Source organism: Mya arenaria, chromosome 5, assembly GCF_026914265.1.
Source record: "Mya arenaria isolate MELC-2E11 chromosome 5, ASM2691426v1".
Classification (NCBI taxonomy): Eukaryota; Metazoa; Mollusca; class Bivalvia; order Myida; family Myidae; genus Mya; species Mya arenaria.
This window is the reverse complement of record NC_069126.1, coordinates 56,212,780-56,234,049: the sequence shown is the minus strand read 5'-3', so window position 1 is coordinate 56,234,049 and position 21,270 is coordinate 56,212,780. Positions and strand designations below refer to the sequence as shown.

At 36.6% G+C, this 21,270-nt stretch overlaps 1 protein-coding gene across 9 annotated transcripts in view; it reads right to left on the bottom strand.

Annotated features, from left to right (window-relative positions):
* Positions 1-21,270, bottom strand: part of LOC128236126 (mucin-5AC-like) — a 144,446-nt gene that overhangs the window by 56,766 nt on the left and 66,410 nt on the right. For all 9 annotated transcript variants that reach the window (XM_052950990.1, XM_052950992.1, XM_052950989.1 and 6 more), the window contains 3 exons: positions 14,089-14,385; positions 3,649-3,797; positions 1,373-1,607 (listed from right to left, as the gene is read on the bottom strand). In XM_052950990.1, the coding sequence (XP_052806950.1) occupies positions 1,373-1,607; positions 3,649-3,797; positions 14,089-14,385 (681 nt within the window). The remainder of the gene's footprint in view (positions 1-1,372; positions 1,608-3,648; positions 3,798-14,088; positions 14,386-21,270) is intronic.

The following is a 21,270-nucleotide window of genomic DNA, read 5'->3' as shown; positions in this document are numbered from 1 at the left end:
CTCTGGGAACCCTGTAAATATTTTCTTCTGCAAGTACATCATATCTGTATATCACTATATGATATATACTCATAACAGTGCCTCATAAAACTATCAGAGATTTATATAGAGGTATAAATAAAACAATACTGGATGTAGATAAAGGTAAAATGATGCTTGTGCAGAAGTAATAAATGTTGATCAGAGAATCCCCTGGACAAATAAAAAATATTGAAGTTATTGTATACCTGTGGTTGGGGCAATTTATGTTGTGTTTTTTTAAATTTATACTTTTTTAGGACTCAAAAAAAATAGCAGGGTCAAACAAACTTCCACAAATGGGAAGATTTGCATTATTTTTAGACATTTTTTCACAAACGGGCAGGTTTAAAATAGATCACCACAAATAGGTAAAATTGGATATGAAATAATGCCAAAGTAATGTCCCTGTGAACAAAGATCAAGACCTAACAATTACATCTAGATTTTTTAAGACTTCAAGAACTGGGGCAACATTCACTAAGTCTAGAATTTGAATTTGAGACTAACAAGACTAAGAATGTCAAATTTTAATTTTATTGTTAAATTGCAATAAAAAGAATACTAATGGTAAACATTACTGTTATCTGTTATAAATGACTTTTTTACAGTTTCTTCACAATCACGATTTTGCTTTCCTAACCCCGAGTTTCAATCTCAGACTCAATATGTAAGTGAACATGGTTCTGGAGTAAATCTCCCAAGTTCTTGAATCTGGATTCATAAATTTAAGTAGTTCTCTTACTACATAGTTCAAGTTGACAATTTTCTTACAAGAACATAGATAGTCCTTGGAATTTACTTAAGTATCTTGTATACTAGTAGTTTAAGAATTTGATGAAAGAACATTCATAGTTAAACTAATGTATTTTGAATAAAGTCATGAAACATTGTGAATTTAACATTAAGTTTGTGAATTTAACATTATAACTTATTTTTTGCCAAATTGTTACACCTAGCTTGGTAATAAGACGTGCAATTCAAAATGCCTAATTCAACCTATTATATATTGTTCATTCCATAATCAACAAATGAACACTCCGTATCAGTGAGAATGTCTTTTTAAGGTTTGTATTTTGCATGTGAAAGAAGAAATTTAAACTGTGACACGTAATTTTTACACATTTTATTTTAGTAAGTTAAAACTCTGGCAATCAAATTTTTATGAAGGGCAAGTTATACTTGTCTGTGGACAAGTCGATAATTTTGAGATTTCCTCTCACCATTAATTGCCATTGATACAAGCATTTCCTTATAAATAACAAAAGAAACACACTTTGAACAGTTTGATTTCAAAAGCAGCAAATAATTGTTTGATTACACTTGTTCAGTTTAAGATCTAAAGACAACTTACCAGGAAGGTAATATGACTGGTCAAAGGTGTAGTAAAGATGATCTGTAAAATCTGCATGAATTATCTCCACTTGCAGTTTGATTTCATCTCCATTTGAAGAAGGGGCTTTGTATGTCACCCCAACAATCATTTTACCAGCCGACTTAGTACCGCAAATGCTGCATCCAGTAGTATCTGTTTCACTGTAAGACTGGATGTCTGCGTTACTAGCGTCCAACAACTCCGCCTGGTTTGCCTAAAATACAAGAAAGACTGCAATAAATCATGCAAGTTTCCAAATCCCAGAATCATACATTATCAAGTACTGTTAACTTAAAATTTGATTTGAAGCCACTTTAATTGGTCCACTTACTTTACCCCAATTTAAATATGGTCATGCAAATAAGACAAGCCAGAAAACAACGTCAACAAAAGTGATTTTTTTTTTACACACAGTTTTTCCTCTTATTTTTTTGTCTATCAAAAAAACACACCATTAAATCACAGCTGTCGAAAGGCCAAAACTCTGTGATTTGCTGAAATAGAGTTATGGTTCTAATACACTGCACATCCTCTCAATGTGCTTAACTAGTGTATGAAGTTAAATTAAATAACATCAATTAGTTTTCAAGTTTTGCTCCTAACAAGGAAAAGTAACAAAGGGCAAATACTCTGCAATCACCTAAAATAGAGTTATGGTTCTTGCACTCCCTTTCATTATGATCTATCACTGTATGAAGTTTTATTAAATTCCATCCAATAATTTCAAGTTATGCTCCGGACAAGAAAAAAGTAACAAAGGGCAGTAACTCTGTAATTGGCTGAAATAGAGTTATGGTTCTTGTGCACTGCACTTCCTCTCATTGTGCTTTACCATTGTATTAAGTTTTAATAAATTCCATCTAGTAGTATTCAAGTTAATGTCTGGAAAAATATTTGACAGCAAAAAACAAAAACAAATAAAGGGCAATAACTCAGTAATTAGCTAAAGTAGAGTTATGGTTCTTGAACACTGCACTTTCTCTCATTGTGCTTTACCATTGTATGAAGTTCCAATGAATTCCATCCAGTACTTTTCAAGTTATACTCTGGACAAACAAAAGTAACAAAGGGCAATAACTCAATAATAAACAAGAATAGAGTTATGGTTATTGTATACTGCACTTCCTCTCATTATGCTCTATCATTGTTTGAAGTTTAATCCAATTCCATCCAGTAGTTTTTCAGTTATGCTCCGGACAAGGTAAATTGCAACGGACCGACCGACAAACCGACCGACCGACCACAGGGTGACTCCAATATACCCCCTTCAAACTTCGTTTGTCGGGGGTATAAATATATGTGAATACATTTTTTCGTACTTGCGTCTAAAAATACTGAAATTTCGCCAACTTAGACGTGCTAAAAAAAATATCCCCTTAATACTACCAAAATCCCCCTGAATGTTCAGCCTTTCTGAACAAATCCCCCTGAATGATCTCCAGAAAATATGGCATGTATGGCAACATGGCACATTTTCAGCAGTCAAAGGGGCAGCATGGTGTTGGCAGGTGCTCAAAACACCTAGCGGAAACACTACTATCATGAGTATTGGGCGATAGGTCTCAATTATGACAGCAGGTTACAGGGAAGTCGATCTTCGGTGATGTTTCTGATAATCAAAAGGGCACTAACGGGATATAAGGCGTTTATGGAGCAATTGAGAAAAAGGCATTATCCAAAAAGGGGGCAGGGTGGTAAAAAAAGGGGCAGGGGCCAAGTACCATCAAAAAACAGGCTAGCTGGAGCACTGTGGTTAAAAAGAAATTTTCTATTTTAAGTAACAGAGACCTTGACCTCATCCCCCAAAACCTACATACCAAGTTTCATCACTATCCATCAATGCTTAAATTTTTGAGCGGAAACCAACATTTGACCCCGAACCTGCCCAGCCAAATCGAATGACATTCTAATAACCTGGTTTTCATTGAAGAACTGGTTTACCAAAATATTTATCGACCAACTGCACCACACTTAATCTACGAGTGTTGCAGGAGAGGAAACAAAAAATGTTTCAACTCCTTAGGGTATATATAATGCATTTTACAGAGAACCATTAAGGCCCTGAATCACTCAGCCTATCCACAAATCACTGCTTATTTGCTACTGGAATCTCTTCTTTTTAAATCCTACCTTAGCCAACAGAACATTCTTTGACATCTATTCTGACTAGATCTGATTGTATAAATTAAGAAAGATCGAGAAAAAATTAAAAATTAATAATAATCAATCATAGACAATATATTTTAATGTTTTACCTTATTCACAAAAATCTTGTACCAGTTGATAGTAATAGAGTCAGAACTTGTAGGAAATATGCATGGTGTAGTTATACTGACATTCCCATCTGTGTTTGCAGTAGGTTCTTGTGGGTTCAAAACAGCAGTTGAATTATCAACACTAAAGTCTGAAATCATAAAAGGAAATCGGCATAAACATGATCCATAAATAGGGTTTTAGCTGGAATTTACAAACCACTGGGTGCTGAAAAAAAAGGGCAGGGAGAAAAAGTCACATCAAATCAGAATAATTGATAGCTTTAAATGGAGTGTTATGCTTATGACATTTTTATCGCACGCAATTTCTGACTGAATTTACTTTAATAGAGAAAATATGGAAGATAAGGTTTTTGTTTACATTAAATTGCAAAGGGAAGTGACTCACATCGATGGATGAATTAATAGGTTAACATTTTTATATGACTTGATTTACAAACCCGCCAACTGTACTTTTCTAAAAAGTAGAAAACAAATAAAATGTCAATACTGATTATTTATTTTTTAAAACACGGATTCTGATAAATTGTTGTGTCCTAAAAAAAACTATCCAGTAAATATAGTCAATAACGGCTCAGTATTCCCTACGACTCGGTAAAAATTTCTAAAAATCTCATGTTTGAAAGGGGTGTATTTTTGTGGTCATTTAAAAAATCATAGTCGAATGACTTAAGACATTGTTTAAAAGAAACATTTATCATTTTTCTATATATTCAGAAAGTTCCCATTATTTGTAATTATTGAATAGGTGTAAAATGTTTTGTTCAATTAAAAATTAATGCTTCGCATCCCCAAATAGTTCTGCACAACTCCTTTTTCCTACGGTCAATGTTGCAAAGATGGCGATGGCCAATTTTATCCAGCATATATTCTTGGTTGTGTGAACTGACATCTGTTTACAGTATTTCAATAAAATAACAATTTTGTGTTACTTGAAAACTGAGTTACAAATAAGCTGCGTCTTTGCGAAAGTATTCAATTGAAATCATAAAAAACTCATTTGTTGGAAACTGATTTCGTCTAATTTGGCAAACTCGTTTCGGTCCATTTATTTAACTTAGTTAAAAATAAATTATGGTTTCCGTAATTGGTTGATCATTTTCCTGAAGCAAACCCGAAATAACTGAATACCTCGGGTTTGACTAAAGATGCCTTCCGATGATTAACGAGTAAATATGATTATAGACAGATGCAGGCAGAAACTCACGTGTTCATATGCAAGCTTTCCCGCCAATATGTCAAGAAAAAGGTATTACCAACAAAGGGCAACAAAGTTATCGTTCTTGAACTGTGCTTGAGTTCAACTTATAATTGCATATCATCAACCATTAATATTTCATTAACTTATTTCCAAATATTGTCCTAAAACATTTTGTTTTCACATCAACATCAAGGGAGGCATTTTGGTATAAAAAAATGAGAGTTATAGTTCTTGTATTACAATGTTATATACAATCCTGATGTTTCATTCAATTCCGTAAAAATGTGTTAAGTTATGATGAAAAGTAAATTCATTTGTTGAATTTAATTTAGCAAGATCATTTAGAGCCATAAATTAACAATATTTCAGTTTGAGCTGTAGTTTGACTGTGATCAATCTAGTTACCTAAACCATTGATCTAAAAATGAATAAGGGTTGACACTAGGGATCTACAGGTCATAAATCACCCCACCAAGTTTGAGTCCATATGTCCAAGCGTTCTCTAAATATTGATCAAACAATATTTTTGTGTTTTAGGTAACTGTGACCTTTGACCTTCTGACCTCAAAATAAATAGAGGTCATCTGCCTGTCATGTCTTACCTCACTCCAACCATGTTGGGGGCCAAGCATAACTAGATATCAATGGACAAAAATTGTGTTCAACATTACTGTGAAAGTGACCTTTGACCTTTGACCTTCCATCTCCAGGTTATGACCAGGTTTGTTAAATCTTTACAAACTAGAGCTATCACTGAAGGTGATTAATACCCCTGAATGCCGCCTCTCATTATGATTTATCATTGTATGAAGTTTTATGAAATTCCATCTAGTAGTTTTCAAGTTACTGTATGGACAAAAGTTTGACAAAAAAAAACAGAAAAAGACAATAACTCTGTAATTTGCTAAAATAGTGTAATGATTCATGTACACTGAACTCCATCTGTACATTGTGGTACAAAATCATAATATTTTGTTGTACATGAAGCACAAGATATTAGCAAATTGTTATTCTATTGACAAAATATATGGAGTATATAAATAAAAAAAATAATGAAAATATTGGCAAAATGCGACATGTACAGTCATCAATATGTTGATTTCAGTCTAATGCCTGCATACAAAAGTGTCATAGAATTAAAGAATACAATTATGAAATTATGAGATAAATTTTAAATAAATGGAAACTCAAAGAAATATACATTGTCAAACTAAGGCCATACTATTCATATACAAAATGTCTACTCTTAAATCCAGCAACTTATTGGGAGCCTTATCAAATGGGATGTAATTCTATTTATTACCCAATGACTTCTGTTAGTTTTTTTGACACTTTTTTACCCCCTAGAATGTTGCATTTATAGCAATTACAAATTGCGACAAACCGAAAGCAAATCTATTTTTAGCGCGTCAACGTCATTACGTAATTTGCATATCACGTGACTTTCAGACGACCTTAAATTCTATGATTTGCATTTTTAAAACTAACACGTTAATTACGCAACAACAAAGATTTGACTTTTATGAGAAAAGAAACAAAAATAATTGTCTAAGTTTATAATAGTTGTATCTCAGGTTTCGCATTGCTAATGCTTCAAATACTATACATTGTAATTTATCTGCAACACAATAACAAGATACTATTCATTCAATGATTTTAGGCGTTTATATTTCTAATGAGATGGAATTATTGCTGAAGTTCAGGGATGATAACAGAGCCAAGTTGCCAATCCTGAAAATGTCTGCGTGGGGTTCAGGGGGCCGCTAAAGGCCCCTGATGGGTCCAAGGCAAAGCCCTGGTGGGGGGACAAGGGGGGCGAAGCCCCCCGAAGCTTTCAGTATTTCAGGGTTTCTAATACTCTTTTTTGCATTAGAATAGTGTTCAAGGAGTACACCTTTCGATTTCGTAGATATCATTATGTTCAACAGGAGACATCCGCAATCAGAACAATTATCAGGAATCTTAGCAGTGAAGTTCAACACCTTTGTCTTTAAATAAAGTTAAATTTACTTTTTTACCTGAAGTCACAGGCATAAGACATGTACCTGACTTTTTGGTTCAGTTGTCCACTTCCCATAAAACTCAACTGGCTATGATCAAATGCCTGTGTATGAACAACCTACACTGTGGGATGTTTGATTTATAATAATGAAAAACATATCAATTATCAAGCTTGCAAATGTTTATTGTAAAAGTGTTATTTATTCAATTTTTATATATATATATCATAAGAGTATTTATTCCATTCTCTGCATATTTGATGAGAATATAATATTATTATTTATTATATATATTATTCCAAGTAATATCCAATGTGGACATGGTGGACTGTGTCACCATCAATGTCCATGAGGTGTGGGACAAGTTGACGTATTCTGGTCTTCTGGCCAGATTTTTTTCCCCTCATGGTGTTACATGGAGTCCAGTAGCACACAAACTAGATTGTCCCACGCAGTTCAAGTCTCTCAAACAGGCTTTCAAATTTCTTGAAAATTGATTCAGAATCAGCCCTTGTGATTTTTAAGGAGGCCAAATGTCTCAACACTCTTTCTCTATAGCAGAAAAATAGCTGCAACAGTTTTCTCATTGTTTTTGTTTGTTGACTCGTCTAAGTTCAGACAAAACCGAGTTTCACGTAACTCTTCCACAAGTTTATCATTGAAATGGCTTGCCGTAAGTCATCTTATATGATGCTGTACACCTTTGAAGTTTTAATTTGTGAGAGCTTTTGTATCTTTGCCAAATGTCTTAAGTAAGATTCACTACATGTGGTGCCAGGGAGTATGGAAGGTCATGTTCAGCCATAAATCCAAGTATCATGGCCTCTGCATTGAATTGTCAGACAGGAACAACTGGATGCACTGGCTGAGGTGTCTGTTCATCCCTGACTTTTGGAACCATCAACATACCTGGAAATACAAATTACAACTATATATTAAATCTCACTCAAACTTGGTCCTCAAGAAGTTTTGTTGAACTGTCTCAAATAGAAAATAAACTGCTCCTACTTAATATATATTACTACTACAAAATATGTATTCATTTTTTATTTTTTTATTTGAACCAACCCAATTTTCATTTGGACCTTCCATTATGGTCAACAGCCACTTCTCATTGAGAACAATGCTTCAAACATTATGAGAACAATAAAGAAACGGTTTACAGCGTAAACTTCAAACGGCCAAATAAAATTTGTAAAATAAAAATCGATTATTATGACACAATCCGAATCGGGAATTCCGAAATATTGCTACATGCGCAAAAGCCATTCTCAGTTTATCACATTCTATTAACTTAAGAAACGTTTCGGGAAATTCTCTTAAAAATAAATAGCTAATATACCTTTAAATCGACGAATCAACGTTTTTAGAAGTTGGTGGTGGTCGTTTTTTTTCCCAATACTCGTTTATTCGTCTTCGTTGTCTGTCATATTAAAATACTGTCTTCTAGTCCCATCGGTAATTTCCGTATTCACCCGATGCTATCTTAACCAATCATATGGCTCGACTGCTAAGACGTAAATAGGTTCGATAATTTCCGGCTCAACACTTCCGGAAAACTCACCTTTCGTACCCATATTGTTCGAACTGAGCTCGAATCGCTCCCTGTACCCCTCCCCCCTAGAAAAATCTCAACGAATTTACATTTATCTCAAAATTGATCCGTGAGGCCTTAAATCTGGAATTCCGGATTAATCCGGAATTTTATCATCCCTGTGAAGTTGTCTGTAAAAAAATGATTTTCCCTAAACAAAACGCGTATGTTAATAAAAGGAAATGAAATATATATGATGTATTGTATTTTCCTATCGTATGGTATCTTATCAAATCAACGAAAAACCTTTAGAAACGCTTGAAATGGGGCATGCATTGTAACAATAAATACATGGGGATAGGGTATTACGACGATTGAAGTGACATTTACAAAAACAAAATGACACAAGACGCCATAAAGATATAGATATGTTTGTTTCCTCGCTCAGTGTTGGCACAAGCGCTCTTGGCACATTTTTCACTTTTATGTATGTGCCCTTCACCCGTTCCCATAGTTCAAATAAAATTTGCAACTCTCACATATTTGCCCGCAGATAGTCTTTCAGCGCCTCGCGCTTTGATTGTATTTTTAGAGTCATTGACCAAGAAAATCATTTTTTTGCCAGCCTCAATTCTGAAAGTCAGTAACAGAATTTCTTGTGCAAGCCAAATGTGACACTATTTTCTGGACATCAACTCAAAAGGTTTTATATGAGTTCTTAAGTAAATTTTACAATAATCTTTTACGATATTTAGCAACAGTAAATGTAACCAAAACAGAAGATGTTTGTCAAACATAATGCCCCCCTGAGCGCCATGTTGTCAGGATTATTTTGACAATTGAATGAAATATGCATGGACCTCCAAGTCAAGTTTTAGGGCCATGGGTGCAGGCAGTGTCAAATTATCACACAAGCTTTTTGCATTCAAGGTCGATGTGACCTTGAACTTTGTCCTGATGACCCCTAAAATTAAAAGGGTCATCTACAGGTCAGGCCCAACCCCCTAGTCAAGTTTAATGATCATAGGTCCAAGCTTTGTTGAGATATCACTGGGAGAAGCTTTGTTAACTTTTTCGTGTTAAAGGTCACTGTGACATTGACCTTTGACCTGTTGAAACCGAAAATCAAGAGTGGTCATCTACTGGTCAGGTCCAACCTTCATGTCAAGTTTAATGACCATAATTCCTGGAATTGTCAAGTTTGCCTTCAAGGTCACTGTGACCTTGACCTTTGACCTGATGAGCCCAAACATAACAAGAGATGTTTGTCAAACATTATGTCCCCCCTGAGCGCCATGTTGTCAGGATTATATGGACAATTGAATGAAATATGCATGGACCAAAATGACAGCTGATTTGTCGCTAACATTGTATGCCGTTGAGGCAGTTTTAAGATTATGACCATTCAAAGTTTGAGGATAAAGTGTGTTATGACCATGACCTTTGACTCTATGACCTCAAAATCCATAGTAGTCATCAGCTGGTCACCAAAAATCTAAATGTTAAGTTTGAGGGCCATGGGTGCAGGCATTGACAAGTTATCACACAGACAAGCATTTTTCGTTCAAGGTCACTGTAACCTTGACCTTTGATCCAATGACCCCTTAAATCATAAGGGGTCATCTACAGGTCAGACACAACTCCAAGTCAAGTTTGAGGGCCATGGGTGCAGGAATTGTCCAATTATCACTTGAAACATATTCGCATTCAAGGTCACTGTGAACCTGACCTTTGACCCAATGACTCCTAAAATCAATAAGGGTCATCTCCTGGTCAGGCCCAACTTACATGTCAAGTTTGATGATCATAGATTCAGGCATTGTTGAGATATCACTGGGAGAAGATTTGTTAACTTTTTTGCGTAAAATGTTACTGTGACCTTGACCTTGGCCTGATGACCCCCAAAGTCAAGAGGGGTCATCTACTGGTCAGGCCCAACCTTCATGTCAAGTTTGATGACCATAGGTCCAGGAATTGTCGAGTTTGCTTTCAAGGTCACTGTGACCTTGACCTCTGACCCCTTAAATCAATAGGGGTCATCTACTGGTCAGGCCCAACCTCCAAGTCAAGTTTGAGGGCCATGGGCGCAGGCATTGTTGAGTTATCACTCGGGCAACCTTTTATCGTTCAAAGTCACTGTGACCTTGACCTTTGGCCCGATGACCCCCAAAAACACTAGGGGTCATCTACTGGTCAGGCCCAACCTCCAAGTCAAGTTTGAGGGCCATGGGTGTAGGCATTGTCGAGTTATCACATGGACAACCTTTTACCATTCAAGGTCACTGTTACCTTGACCTTTGGCCCAATGACCCCTAAAATCAATATGGGCCATCTGCTGGTCAGGCTCAACCTCCATTTCAAGTTTGATGGCTGTGAGTGCAGGCATTGTTGAGTTATCACTCAGACAACCTTTTACCATTCAAGGTCACTATGACCTTGATCTTTGACCCGATGAGCCCCAAAAACAATAGGGGTCATGTACTGGTCAGGCCCAACCTCCAAGTCAAGTTTGAGGGCCATAGGTGCAGGCATTGTCGAGTTATCACATGGACAACCTTTTACCATTCAAGGTCACTGTGACCTTGACCTTTAGCCCGATGACCCCCAAAAACAATAGGGGTCATCTACTGGTCAGGCCCAACCTCCAAGTCAAGTTTGAGGGCTATAGGTGTAGGCATTGTCGAGTTATCACATGGACAACCTTTTACCATTCAAGGTCACTGTGACCTTGACCTTTGGCCAGATGACCCCCAAAAACAATAGGGTTCATCTACTGGTCAGGCCCAACCTCCAAGTCAACAAGAGATGTTTGTCAAACATTATGCCCCCCCCTGAGCGCCATGTTGTCAGGATTATATGGACAATTGAATAAAATATGCATGGACCGAAATGACAGCTGATTTGTTGCTGTTTTAAGATTATGACCATTAAAGTGTGAGGATAAAGTGTGTTATGACCGTCATGACCTTTGACTCTATGAACTCAAAATCCAGAGTCATCAGCTGGTCACCAGAAACCTAAATGTCAAGTTTGAGGGCCATGGGTGAAGGCATTGTCAAGTTATCACAAGACAAGTTTTTTTCGTTCAAGGTCACTATGACCTTGACCTTTGACCCGATGACCACTTAAATCATAAGGGGTCATCTACAAGTCAGATGCAACTCCAAGTTAAGTCTGAAGGCCATGGGTTTAGGCATTGTTGAGTTATCACTCGGACAACCTTTTACCATTCAAGATCACTGTGACCTTGACCTTTGGCTCTATGAGTCCTAAATCAATAAGGGTGATCTACTGGTCAGGCTTAACATCCATGTCAAGTTTAATGATCTTAGGTTCAGGCATTGTTGAGATATCAGTGGGAGAAGATTTGTTAACTATTTTGCGTTAAAGGTTACTGTGACATTGACCTTGGCCTGATGACCTCCAAAGTAGATTGGGGTCATCTAATGGGCAGGCCCAACCTTCATGTCAAGTTTGATGACCATAGGACCAAGAATTGTCGAGTTTGCTTTCAAGGTCACTGTGACCTTGACCTTTGACCCCTAAAATCAATAGGGGTCATCTACTGGTCAGGCCCAACATCCATGTCAAGTTTGAGGGCAATGGGTGCAGGCATTGTTGAGTTATCACTTGGACAACCTTTTATCATTCAAGGTCACTGTGACCTTGACCTTTGGCCCAATGACCCCTAAAATTAATAGGGACAATCTTCTGGCCGGGCTCAACCTCCAAATCAAGTTTGAGGGCCATGGGTGCAGCCATTGTCAAGTTATCACTCGGATAACCTTTTACCATTCCAGGTCCTTGTGACCTTGACCTTTGGCCCCATGACCCCTTAAATCAATAGGGACCATCTTCTGGCCAGGCCCAATCTCCAAGTCAAGTTTGAGAGCCATGGGTGCAGGCATTGTCGAGTTATCACTCGGACAACCTTTTACCATTCCAGGTCATTGTGACCTTGACCTTTGGCCAGATGACCCCCCAAAACCATAGAGGTCATCTCCTGGTCAGGCCAATTCTCCAAGTCAAGTTTGAGGGCCATGGGTGCAGGCATTGTTGAGTTATCAATCGGACAACCTTTTACCATTCAAGGTCACTGTAACCTTGACCTTTGGCCCAATGACCCCCAAAAACAATAGGGGTCATCTACTGGTCAGGCCAAACCTCCAAGTCAAGTTTGAGGGCCATGGGTGCAGGCATTGTCACGTTATCACTCGGACAACCTTTTACCATTCAAGGTCACTGTGACCTTGACTTTTGGTCTGATGACCCCTAAAAACAATAGGGGTCATCTCCTGGTCAGGCCTAACCTCCATGTCAAGTTTGAGGGCCATGGGTGCAGGCATTGTTGAGTTATCACTCGGACAAGCTTTAAAATTATTTTACCATTAAAGGTCACAGTGACCTTGACCTTTGACCCGATGACCCCCAAAATCAATAGGGGTCATCTACTGGTCAGGCCCAATCTTCATGTGAAGTTTGATGACCATACGTCTAGGAATTGTTGAGTTATCACTCGGACAAGCTTTGGTCTACCGACGGACTGACCGACGGACCGACCGACCAACATACCGACATGCCTGTGCAAAGCAATATACCCCTCTTCTTCGAAGGGGGGCATAATTATGAGGGCCATGGGTGCAGGCATTGTTGAGTTATCACTCGGACAACCTTTTACCATTCAATGTCACTATGACCTTGATCTTTGACCCGATGAGCCCCAAAAACAATAGGGGTCATCTACTGGTCAGGCCCAACCTCCAAGTCAAGTTTTGAGGGCCATAGGTGCAGGCATTGTCGAGTAATGACACGGACAACCTTTTACCATTCAAGGTCACTGTGACCTTGACCTTTGGTCCGATGACACCAAAAACAATAGGGGTCATCTTCTGGTCAGGCCCAACCTCCAAGTCAAGTTTGAGGGCCATGGGTGTAGGCATTGTTGAGTTATCACATGGACAACCTTTTACCATTCAAGGTCACTGTGACCTTGACCTTTGGCCCGATGACCCCCAAAAACAATAATGTTCATCTACTGGTCAGGCCCAACCTCCAAGTCAATTATGAGGGCCATGGGTGCAAGCATTGTTGAGTTATCACTTGGACAACCTTTTACCATTCAATGTCACTATGACCTTGATCTTTGACCCGATGAGCCCCAAAAACAATAGGGGTCAGCTACTGGTCAGGCCCAACCTCCAAGTCAAGAATGAGGGCCAAGGGTGCAGGCATTGTCGAGTTATCACTCGGACATCCTTTTACCATTCAAGGTCACTGTGACCTTGACCTTTGGCCCGATGACCCCCAAAAACAATAGGATCATCTAATGGTCAGGCCCAACTTCCATATCAAGTTTGATGACCATAGGTCTAGGCATTGTTGAGTTATCACTCGGACAAGCTTTAAAATTATTTTACCATTAAAGGTCACTGTGACCTTGACCTTTGACCCGATGAGCCCTAAAATCAATAGGGGTCATCTACTGGTCAGGCCCAACCTTCATGTCAAGTTTGATGACCATACGTCCAGGAATTGTTGAGTTATCACTCGGACAAGCTTTGGTCTACCGACGGACTGAACCACCGACCTACCGACCGACATATGCAAAGCAATATACCCCTCTTCTTCGAAGGGGGGCATAATAATGATTATTTCAAGGTCATAATTATTCAATGTGAACATTTTACCTGTAACTTCAAGTGTAAATTCAGAAAGCAATCCAGTGTTTCCTTCTTGGCATCCATATTTTATACAGTTAGCGTAGCCAACAGTATTAATAGTGTATGAAAAGGTATTTGCTGGACTACCAATGACTGATGAGCACTCAGCACAAGCAGGCAAACAGGAGTTAGCTATAGTTCGAGAGCATATTCCAACAGTACTGCCATTTACAATCCAATCCATGCCATTACCATTGTCACTTGTGCACTGGATAACAGAAGACACACCAACCTTTGAAGAGGAGTGACTAATTTGTACAGTTTCTGAAAATAAAAGCAATATATTTTAGGTAAATCTGTATAATTGGTTACAATTTATTAAGTTTTCTTTAAAATACACAAGTGAAAGGAAATATTGAAAGCACAAGCCCTCAAGTCATGCACTAGTAAAATGCTTTATTGGCTTGTTGAAAATTGCTGATGCCAAACACAAGCATATCAATTTTGACTTTTCATCCATAACCAAAATTTTATGACTGATTTGAAACTCTGAAGGGAAATATATACTAAATTAAAACGTAGTCACATACTGCAATATCATAGTAGTTTTAAAGTTGTGATCCAGACAAGAAAAGGTTACAAATGGCAATAACTCTGTAATAGGCTAAAATACAGTAGTTTGCAAGTCATTGTCAGGACAAAAGTTTGAGGGTCATCATGGCCCTAAATCGCTTACCTAAGTAAAAGTTTTTGACCTTTGTTACCACCAAACAATATTACACAACAAATATCTAAGTTTTCCCCTTTATATCTATATGTAACACATGTTACCTTCGTGGCAGGGCCAATTTTGAACCCAGGGGTATAATTTCAACAATTGTGGTAAAGGAATAATTGTCAATGCCACACAGCAAATATCCATGCTTGATATTTGTTCTCAAAACTGTACACATGGTCAAAATTTCAAAGCTGTAACTTCAAAACTATGAAAGTAAATCAAAAAGACACGTGACAATGTCAATGTTGATAATTTTTTGCTAAACAGTACACTTGATCGAAACTTAATATTACAGAAGCTTCCAAAATAAGGAAGTAGGTCAAACGATCACAATCAAGGTCATCCATGCACAGCATTGATATTTGTTTTTAAAACTGTACACTAGTCCAAATTTCATTGCTGTAGCTATAAACATAAGAAAGAAGGTCAAAAGGAATGAGTCAAGGTCATCACTGATATTTGTTGGCAAAACTGTACAAATGGTCCAAATTTCATTGTTCTGGCTTCAAAAATAAGACTGTATGTCAAAAGGTCATAGTCAAGGCCATGCAAGGACATAATTGATATATGTTTACAAAACATTTTGCATGGTCCATATTTCATAGCTGAGGCTTTAAATGTAAGTAGGTCAAAGTCAAGGTCATCCAAGGACAACATTGATATATGTTTACAAAACTGTACAAATTGTCATTGTTCTGGCTTCAAAAACAAGAGGCCCAAAAGGGCCTATGCTATACTGGCATGGCTTTTGTGGTCATATCAATCCAGAGCATGTATGTATGGATAAGAGGCAACAGACATATAGTTAATGTTTTGTGTTTGGGTTACCTGAAAACGTAGCACGTTCAACATCTGAGCCCAGAAAGTATTGTAAGCAGATTAGTTGCATGAACTATTTTATGCCAAGTAAAAGTCATCTGACAAAAAAAAAATGCTTTAAAAACTGTACTCATAGTAAAAATTTCCGTAGTTTTAAAAGTTAAAAAAAGTTGGTCAAAAGGTCAAAGTCAAGGGCATCCTAGGACAACATTGATCAATTTGAACAAACATTCACAATCAATTGTGCTGAGATGGATGCACGAACACACAAAAACATTTTCAAACCTTTCCAGATTTATGTTTACCAAACCTGTGAACTCTGGGTGTGGCCAGTAATGACACCAGGTGCATAACTTAAACATTCACAACCAATTTTGTTAAGATGAATGCGCAAACTACAGAACTTCAAGCTAAAAAATGGCCTTTGGGCTTTCAACAAGAACAAGGCAGAGTAATTCACAAAATCAACTGCAGAAGCAAAAAGCAAATTGTCTCTCAAAATCCTAGACTTGCAAATTGTCTCCCTTAACTCTAGACTTGAATTTACATGTACATGTAAACTTGGCTAAAATAGAATTCGCTCATGCAGACTAAAAATAGAAAGCATTTCTTTAAAACTTTCATGGCCCATAATCTAGGCATTCATGGGCGGATCTTGCTGGTTTTCGAAAGGAACCGAGCTCTAATGGATATCTAGATACTGTATAAGTTTCATCGAGATACAATCAAAACTGAAGACTGTATCGTGTTCACAACCAATTGTATACACAATAGCATTTTTTTATACGTTCAAGGGCCATAATCTAAGCATGCATGGGCGGATCTGGCTGGTTTTCGAAAGGAACCCAGCTCTAATGGATATCTAGATACTGTACAAGTTTCATCGAGATACAATCAAAACTGAAGACTGTATCGTGTTCACAAGCAATTGTTTATAGACACACGAACGCACGACCGCACGGACGCACGGCTGCACATACTACGTACACATTACCATCGCATAAGCTCTTCTGGCCTTTGGCCAGTAGAGCTAATAAGACTGTACGTCAAAAGGGCATAGTCAAGGCCATGCAAGGACAAAATTGATATATCTTTACAAAACTTTTTGCATGGTCCATATTTCATTGTTGAGGCTTTAAATTTAAAGGTAAGTAGGTCAAAAGGTCACAGTCAATGTCATCCAAGGACAACATTGATTATGTGTTTACAAAACTGTATACATGGTCCGAATTCCATTGCTGTAACTTCAAAAGTAAGAAAGTAGGTTAAAAGGTCACAGTCAAGGTCATCCAGGGAAAGCATTATTATTTGTTTTCAAAACTATACTCATGGTCCAAATTTCATTTTGTAGCTTCAAAAATGAGAAATTATGCCAAAAGGTCACATTATATATATATAAATATATTTTTTCTTTTCATTTTTCACTCTTTAGGTGTGGTAAATCCATCAAACAAATAATCATTTTGTTGTGTGCAAAACAATATTTTTCAGTAAATTTGATAATTATATTTACATAAATTTTATGCATTGCTATTCAAGAGTTACAAACAGACTTTGTTCTTTTTAATAACTCTTGCAAAGAATGGAAGAAATAAAGTGAAGCAGTTCTATTATTTTGATGAAGTTAAATATAAGTACAGCTATATTGCTTAATTATTTGGTTTACTCAATCTTTCGTTTTGAAATTGAATGGGTAAAATTGTACACTCACTGGGCAACAGATTATTTAGTTTTTCAGCTGACTAGTATCCCTTGAAATACAAGGCAGCCCAAAGGACAGCTATATCCCCCCAACTGTTTATTAGAACATTTTGTTTTTCTCTGAACCTGACTGGTAAGTTGAATCTGACAAAAGTTGAACTCCACCACAGGTCAAGAGTTGGAAAATAGGAAATACAAGTTGTTTGATGAAACCTAAATATTCTTGAATATATGAACATGACTGTTATATAAGATATTTGTTCAAGTTATTTAGAATTGTCGGAAGTGTAGGTAAGATCAATGAGAAAGTTATTTTGGTTAAAAATTAAGAAGGAAAATGAGTCTTTGATTTATAACATCAAAAAATAGCAAACCTTAAGTAATTTCGATAAAGAGATACATACATGTATATATATTGTGGTGACATCTTAACATTGTTTTACTGCTTTTGAAGAGAAAACACATTTTATAAATACATTAAGCCACAACAAATTGATCATTTGTTCTACAGATTTTGACAAAGAAAAGTAGGAGCGAGCGAGCGAATTTTTTTTAAAAATTATGTCTTACCAAATTTATCATACAATTATGTCAAGAAATGCTTTTTAATTGCAAACATAGGTTCTCAGTTATAGATGAAAAGGTTTTGATTAAATCACATCAAAATCTGTCTCAATATTTAACATATGGCAATAAGATCCAGTGCTTTACTATTAACTTAAATTAAAACGTGGATATATTGTGAAGACAACATTCCTCATAGTAACGTGCAATTATTCGAAGACCAAAAAGAAAACTATTGTATTCATTCCATAACTTACTATCACAAAAAACATTTAAGACTAGTAAGAGTACCGGTAATTCATCATTTGAGCATTTCCTAATATTGGGTCAGGTCTAAATTTGAACCTCTTGAAGCACATATTAAAATTGAAGTGACTTTGACATTGCAGAAGATCGAAAACGTTAATAACAAAGAGAACATTTCTAAAAAAAGAGACACTGTGGATTGAATTGCAGGACAATATAATTGAAGTAGTATCAAACAAATCTGCAAATGTGGCACCGGTCATTATATTAGAGCAGGTAGTGTAATAAAGATGTTTCCCTTTCAAGACCTCGCCTTTACCACGAACCTATGGTTTATAGGTCCGAACGTATGGTTTATAGGTCTGTGCCTTGAAAAAGAATAACATGACGGCCTCCATAGCTTTAATGCCCGTAAGAAACAGGCCAGTTTAATAACAGGCCACTTAACTACAAATCGATCAAAGAAAACAAGTGGATAAGAACAAAGAATTGAGAAAATTAAAATAGTCATTTTACTTATGAAAAAGGTTTTATTTTCTGATTTTACTGATGTTATTTTTATACTGTACATGTATGTGTAATGCACTAGTCAATTGTAACCACGGCCCCCCAAGGTCCAGGGAATAGTGGGGACTTTGACTTTCACTCCAGTCAACCCTGGGTAAATCCACTGCATTCACCCGGCACTGCTGGGCAACATGGAAGGTAAAAACACGGCCCATTTCCCCGGCTATCCCCTGGACCTGGGGAGGCAGTGGTTATATTTGACTGGTGCATAAATACAGACTGTTCCTAAAGCATTTACAATTCCTACTATTTTTATCTGTTTATAACAATTATGAGTATATGAAAACTGAGAAATGCATTTTAGAATTTAAAAAAACTCATGAAAACATGTTCAATTGTTGTAAGTCGTGTGTCCGTGAATTTTAATATAAGTTTTGCACTTAAAATCCAATTTAGTTATGATTTAACACTTTACTGAAGACTATAATCCATTGACTATGACACTGATTTTCACTCAAAACGTGTATTTTACATAACGAAAACTGAGAGTAACCTGAAAATTAATACCGGAAACAAATAACAACGGTGCATTCTGCAAAATATTGCCGACAAAAAAAGACTGTCAACTGTCAAACAAATGATCAATTTGTTGTGGCCTTATCACATTTGTATCCATTGTTTATCAAAATATTAAACTTGTTGCACATAATATGATAATGCTCAGCAGAGTGCGCAAAGTATCAATGGGTGCAACGTGTTTAACACTTTCAATTAACAAACACTTTTAATTATGTACTCTGACTTTTAAATTTCTCATGTTACCTAGACCTTTGAAATATGGACCAGGGTCACTGCACATCGTCTCAATGAGGACACATTTGTACAAAGTTATAAGGTAATCCATCAATGAATAAGTAAGTTATAGTTAGGGCACGAGCATGTGTACTATGACCTTTAAATGTCTTGTGTGACATTGACCTTTGAGGTTTGGACTCGGGTCAAGGTCAATGAACATCGTCTTGATGAGGACAACATTTGTACCAAGTTATATGGTAATCCACCAATGCTTAAGTAAGTTATAGCGAAGACACTAGCATGTGTACTCTGACCTGTAAATGTCTTGTGTGACGTTGACCTTTGAGGTTTGGACACGGGTCAAGGTCATTGCTCATCGTCTCAATGAGGACACATTTGTACCAAGTTATAAGGTAATACATCAATGAATAAGTAAGTTATAGTAGGGACACGAGCATGTGTACTCTGACCTTAAAAAGTCTCTTGTGACATTGACCTTTGAGGTATAGACCCGGGTCAAGGTCACTGAACGTTGTCTCAATGAGGAAAATGCACATTGCAAATTAGCAATATTGTCACTGTCAATGCTTTTCAAATGTGTAAAGGTCTGCCTTTTATTATAAAAACACACCAATTGTACAAACTGTTGTAATGGTAGGGTTTTAGTTTGATCTTTCTTTACCACATGTTTTAATACTAAGCTGAAGATGTTGACATATTGTCAAGGTGACTGAGTAAGACTGTTGTTTATTATTTGTGCTCTTACTTAAGCTACTGTTACTTTCCATGCTCATTATGTCTTATTTATTAACATGAAATAAACAAAGAAACACATATTAGTTTGTTATTTAAAAACAAGAGCTGTCACAGAGACAGCGCGCTCGACTATTCCGTCGCTTTTCAGTGTAAGGATTGAAAAGTTTAGGCTAAACATGCATGGATCACTGTTAGATTAGATTTCAATGCAATACATGATGTGCGGAGATATTAACATAAATGTGGTTACATGCAAAATTTTAACCAGAATTTTTAAGTGTAATAATAAAGGGCCATTATTTGCAAAACACAGTTATCTAACTTGATAATTCAATTAGGTTGGGTGGTTGAATACCATTGTATAAAGTCTCAATGCAGTACATCAAGTAGTTGCTGAGATATTATCCTAGTGTGCTAACATGCAAGACCTTAACCAGAACTTCTAAGTCGCATTATAATAAAAGGGCAAAAATTACATAATATGAAAGATAGAGTTATCTTACTTGATTAAATAAGAAGGTTAAATGGTTGGGAGCCTGTGTGTAAAGTTTCAATGCAATACATGATGTATTTGTTGAAGCATTGACTTAAAAGTGGTTACATGCAAAACCTTAACCAGAATTTCTATGTTGAATAAAAAAGGGGCCATTATTTGAATTTAATGCAAACTAGAGTTATCTTACTTGGTTATTTAAGTAGATTGGATGGTTGAGTACCATTTTATAAAGTCTCAATGCAATTCATCCAGTAGTTGCTGAGATATTAACCTACGTGTGCTTACATGCAAAACCTTAACCAGAATTTCTGAGTCGAATAATAAAGGGCAATTATTTGCATTAAATGCAAACTAGAATTATCTAACTTGGTAAATGAAGTAGGTTGGATGGTTGAGTACCATTGTATCAAGTCTCAACGCAATACCTCAAGCAGTTGCTGAGCTATTAACCTATGTGTGTTTGCACACAAAACCTTAACCAGAATTTCTAAGTCAAATAATAAAGGTCTATTATTTGCATTAAATGCAAACTAGAGTTATCTTACTT